We start from the raw sequence: 5,782 nt of genomic DNA, 5'->3' as shown, positions 1-5,782 counted from the left end.
CATCACCATCAACACCATCATCACCATCACCATCATCACCACCACCATCATCACCATCATCACCATCAACACCATCACCATCACCATCATCACCATCACCATCATCACCATCATCACCATCATCACCATCACCATCACCATCATCACCATCATCACCATCACCATCATCACCATCATCACCATCATCACCATCACCATCACCACCATCACCACCATCACCATCATCACCATCATCACCATCACCACCATCACCACCATCACCATCATCACCACCATCACCATCACCATCATCACGGGGGTTCCTATGGACACACCGACCATCACGCAGACCCGTCATGACCTGTTCTCACCTTGATCCCCACTTAGCCAGGTGAGCCTAGGGATGAGGTCTGATTGCTCCGTGTCCCCAGCAGGGAACAAAGGTTTGATGTATACTTGTGATTTAAACAACTGCTGTCCCCAATACAGTAAAGCAGGCCTTTGGCCTTCCAGGAAAATTCCGACTGCCTCTCCTAATCTGGCTAATCAATCATCACCCCCCCACCTATGCATCTTCTGTGTGTGTCAGAGGGACAGACAACAGGGACATTCCTAGCACATGGAATAATGATTAAAAGCAAGGATTCTGGAACCAAACTGCCTGGGTTTAATCTCAGCTCTGCCCATTCCTACCTGTGTGACCTTCAGCCAGGCCCTTACCCTCTCTGTGCCTCAGTTTCCTCACCAGGAAAATGGGGATACTAATAGTACGTGTCTATACGTGAGACAGTATAGCATATATAATTATTCACAAGATATGGGGAAACCAAGGCTCAGAGAGTGGCAGCGACCTGCCTAGGGTCACACAGCATGAGGGGAGAGCTGGCCCCGGGTCTCTCTGCTGCCTCTTCCAGCCCCTCTTCCCTCCATGCACTCAACCTCACCTCCTCCATCCCCCCAGCACAGCTTCGCTGTCACCAGTGGTCAGAACGGCGCCCACCAGGCACACTCACCACGGGGAGCCGTAGATCCGGAAGCCCCGCACGGTGACCTCCGAGTCCTGCAGGTAGATGCAGTTGGTTAGCAGCGACTGCACATTCTCGTAGTTCTCCGGCTTCAGCTTCGACACGGATGGGAAGTAGTAAAAGTCCTGCTTGATGAGGTCGGCCATGAACTCCTGGTCGAAGGTCAGCTCGTGGTTGCCTGCGATCACGATCTTGTACTCGTAGGGCAGGCTGCCTGCAGAGCCGACACAGACAGACACACGGTGCACCGCTGTTGGCTTCTGGAGGCCACAGTGCCGGGGGGAGGGGGCAGGCAAGAGCCCCTGGACCCCCTGGCAGAGCTGACCCTCGCTGCCGACAGGTGCCTTCTGATCAGAGGCGGCGGCAGCAGCCTGGTCACCATCCCTGTGGCCTCCCTGACCCCGCTGCTGCTGGGTGACAGGCCGCCTGCCCCCCAGACCAGCGGGACGGGGCTGGACAGTTTCCTGCAGGGCCTCTGAGCTGCAGTGGACCCGGCCTCATCCTCAGGACTCCCCCACCTCCGTTTCTTCTGTCCGGGCCACTTTTCCACTGGAAGGAGACCCTGCCCTGGACCCCCAGGCCTGCCTCGCCAGCCTCACTGTCTCAGGCCCCCTCCACGTGGGGGTCTGACTTGTTAGCTTCCACATTAACAGGGATTGCAAGTTCTTTGCAGAGCCCAGGTCAAACCTTTGGAGACCCTACGCTCGGGAAAGATTACACTGCCCATCCCCACCCCTACTGCCATGGAATTCAAAGTCAAAACACAGTCTAAGTGGGAACAAAACAAAACCATCCATGTATAACATACACTGAGCTAATACTAGGGTCCTTCCAGCTGTGCCCTCTGCAAATTCCACGCGGTTCCTCAACGCCGTGCTACTTCCCCTTGCTTTCTCTGGGGCCTTACGTCACAGATGCCCTAGGCAGGTGTGTGCACTGCGTCCCGGGTGATCTGGCCATGGGCTGGGTTCCAGCACAGCCGCCCAAGGCTACCACAGCCCCTCGGCCTCAGTAAACTGGCCGCCACCCACCCCGGCTCCCCAACACCCGCCGGCAGCCAGCCCGACCCCAGGCTCAGGCCCGGGACTCCCGACCTCCCACCAGCCTCAGCTGCTAGGCTCTCCGGGCCTGGATAAAGAGTCATGATGGTACCTGATTCGGATAAAAAAATGAATTCTGAAGGCGAACCCCGAGGCCCAAGCCTTTTTCTTGCCCCCTCCTCAAGGGCGTGCCCTGGTGGGTCAAGCAAACACCAAGGGGCGTGTGAAGGTGCCAGCCCAGCACGGGGCCTTGGGGAGACGGGGTGTCCAGGCAGGAGAATGGTGACATTCCATAGCCATTTCACAGACAAGTAACTGCGGCCACTGAATGGAACTTCTAAACCACCTGAGCTCTGGTTTCTGAGGAGCCGGGACAAAAGACACCAAACTTTACTCTGCATCTGTTTCAGCAAGAAAGTCGCTTCTTTTGTCCGAATTCGTCAGCAGTGAGTGGCTAGTTAGCACGACCCCGTGCACGTATAAGCCCTACTACACGTCAGGCACGGAGCCAGGCCTTCATCGCGTCCATCGTGCAGACGCGGAAACTGAGGCTCCGGAAGCTGCGGGCTGATGTGCTGGAGGCCACGTGGCCAGGAGGCGGCAGAGCTGGATTCTGAGCCAGGCAGTCCTTTGTGACCCCAGACTTTCCACCTACTCGGGGAAAGCCCGGGAAAGCGCCCTCGACAAGGCCAGGGCGAGGGCCCCATCCTGACCACCGAGAGCCGTGGCCACACCTCTGGCTCCAGCCTCCCGTCCGGGGGTCCCAGGGTGATGTGAAAGGGAACCTGCCCAGAGGACCGCCCCGGGCTAACGGAGATCCACACCTCAGGAGGCGTCTTCTCCGTTGCCAGTGACCGTGACTCCCACAGGAGCACACACAGGGCAAAGTGTCCAGCTTTAGAGCCAGCGGACCTGGGTTCTGTCACCTCTCATCCGAGCAGGTCACTTTAACCTCTCTGGGCCTCAGTTTCCCCTCTGATCAACGTGAGTGTGCCTGGTAACTGACCCTTTCTGGGGGCCAAGGGCCTCGTGTGGCCCCCAGCTCCACCAAGCCCCTTCCCTGTGGCTGGTCCCACCCAGGGGTAACACAGTCCAGGGACAGCAGAGCTTTCTCACTCTTGACCATGACCTGAAACTCGACCTCCTCTGCTGTGTGAGCCTTCTATCAGAAACCCAATTCCGGAAATGCCTCTTCTCCAAATTCTGAGGACTTCCTGCCTTACTGGGAACCGGGGCCCACGATACCAGGTCAGCTGTGACAGATGTGGGATCAGACTCAGCTCCCCATAAGGCTCCAGGAAGAACCCCGTTTGCCCAGCACTGTGGAAGCTCCAGGAAGGGGCAGGGTGAGTTTTATGGCTGTGCCATACAATGAAGTTCTAGGTACCATAACTACAACTATTATCATATTCTAATTGCAATGAACCCAATTAGAAACTTCTCCAGCCCGCACCCCTCCCATCCCTGCAGTTGGGACCTGCCCATTCTGCCTGGCCTCAGGCTCTATGGCCGTGGCAAAGGGCTGTTGGGTGGCCGCTCGCCTCCAAGCCTGGCCACAGAGGAGGTGGGGACCCCAGCACGGAGAGAGAAGTTTTTCACAAAACAAGCAGAAAACCATAATCTGTTCATCACTGCCTCACCGGCCACCCAGACTTCTTTACAGGTTTGAGAAAATAGCGTTCTCTCTTCTTTGGTGTTTGTCAACTCTGGGAGGCTGTCCGATGACAGGCATGGCCTCCAGGGGCTGACAGCTGGGTCCCAGACCCAGTTCTGCCACTAACCGGCTATGTGACTTGACCTCCCCGGGCCTCCGTTTCCTCACGTGTGAAACAGGAAGAATAATGCCTACCTCGCAAGACCGTTCTAGGATTACACAAGACAGTGAATGGAAACACACAAAGCCTTTTGGTGTTCAGAAAAAGTCAGCTTCCCTGGGCCAGAGTTTGCAAACTAGAAGCCAGCAGGCCAGCCCTGCCCACAGACGTATTTTGTTTGGCATATTTTTTTGGCTTTTCTACATTTGCATTTGCTGCCAACATTAAAAATTAGAGAAATTCCAATAAAATGTCATTCTTTCTGTTTTCTAAAAATCAATCAATCAATTTTAAAATCTCACCATCCTGGCCTAGGCAAGTGCTGAGTGCCTGTGCTTCCCTTAGACAGGAAGCAGAGGGCAGTTTGCCCCAGTCCCCACCTGCCCCTATACCCACTCCCAGCCCACTTCACTCATTTTAAGGTACTGCCCACTCCCGGCAGCGCTGGGGATTCCGGCCCCGGCCATGGCCCCTGGAGACGAAGCGGACCAGACCTGGCCCCTGCCCCTCCGAGCCGCCAACCAGGCCGTGGGGATGAGCTCCCCAAGGCCCCTCTGCCTCCCCACCTCACTCATCGTCCTATTTGTCATCCCAGCCTGGCCCAGGGATGCTGAGACGTCCTCTTGTTCTCCTCACAGGAAAGAATCAGGAGCAGAGAGGAGACGTCTTCACCATCTCCATCCCAAGCAGGCCCCAGCAGAAGTCTGGAAAGCGAAGCCCCCGCCAGCACCCCGGGTGACACGGTGCAGAGCCTCCTCTCTCCGGTGAGGCTCAGGCTGCCGGCAGGGAGGGGAGAGGCTTGCCTGGGCCTGAGCATCTGTGGAAGGGTCGTGGAGGACAGCACAGAGAGGCCTGCCATTTCTGGGACCTGTTGGGCCAGACACCCTTGGTAAAAAGGCTGGGCCCTCCCGAGGTGGGCTCTGTCACCTCCGCCTCGAAGCTGGGGAACGAGGGTCCCAGGTCAGGAACCTGCCCAGGTCCCGCAGCAGGTGAGCGGCAGAAGCAATGCTAGGTGCTGGTCCAGCTGACTCCACACCTCTGGGTCAGCAGCTCAGGCTCGTTCAAGGCCACCAGTCGCGGCCGGAGCAGTGGCCACCATGACTGCCTTCCAGCACCAGTTCGTGCGTTTCCACTTCACAGCATCCATCCACCCCACTCGGCGCGCCGCCCCGGCTGGGGAGCCCAAGCCGCACTAACGTATTGATGTCGTGTCTCTGACTGGGGGTGTTACTTAAGCAAATTAGCGAATTACTCCAACCATACAGTTTCATTTATTTCCGCAGCTCCTGACTACCAGGGACTGAGGAATGGGCAGGAGGCTGTGGGCTGTCTCCTGTTCCTCCCACCTCGGATCAGAGGAGGTAACTGAGGCTTCTTCCCTCCCAGGGAAGAACCAGCTCCTGGACATAAAGCCAGGTGGGGGGCAGGAGCTATAACATGCTGGCGTGACATCCTCAAATATTGTCTGGTTTCTCCCCAAGAGATGGGTGCCACACGGCTTGGAGGCAGGGGGCTCGTCCATTTGTGAACACAGAAAGCTTCCAGCACCAGGCCCTGCTGAGCTGGACGTCCAGCCACAAACACATCTCTGTCTGCATGGTCACCTGGACTTGGCAACTCACCAGCTGTGTGTAACCTTCAAAGACACTTAAGTATTATTATCCCCATTTTACACCTGGGAAAATGGAGGCTCAGAGAGGTTACACAAATCAATAATAAAGTGATGAACAAGCACAGAGGGTAATGGACAGTTTGACAGTTTTTGTGGCTTGGCCTCATCAAACTCATCCTGAACTGGTACCATTACGCTACACTGCCTCTCAGAGGGTAGACAGATCATTGGATGGATGATGGATGGATGGATGAGTGGATGCATAGATGGATGGATGGATGGATGGATGCACGATGGATGGATGATGGATGG

General features: G+C 56.3%; 1 protein-coding gene across 3 annotated transcripts in view; it reads right to left on the bottom strand.

Moving 5' to 3' along the window:
- MPPED1 (metallophosphoesterase domain containing 1) overlaps window positions 1-5,782 on the bottom strand; it is a 75,384-nt gene that overhangs the window by 23,071 nt on the left and 46,531 nt on the right. For all 3 annotated transcript variants that reach the window (XM_029206098.1, XM_029206099.1, XM_029206097.1), the window contains one exon: window positions 993-1,218. In XM_029206098.1, coding sequence (XP_029061931.1) covers window positions 993-1,218 — 226 coding nt within the window. The remainder of the gene's footprint in view (window positions 1-992; window positions 1,219-5,782) is intronic.

Source organism: Monodon monoceros, unplaced genomic scaffold (genome assembly GCF_005190385.1).
Source record: "Monodon monoceros isolate NGI ecotype Baffin Bay Population unplaced genomic scaffold, NGI_Narwhal_1 Super_Scaffold_6, whole genome shotgun sequence".
Classification (NCBI taxonomy): Eukaryota; Metazoa; Chordata; class Mammalia; order Artiodactyla; family Monodontidae; genus Monodon; species Monodon monoceros.
This window is presented reverse-complemented; position numbering and strand designations above follow the sequence as displayed.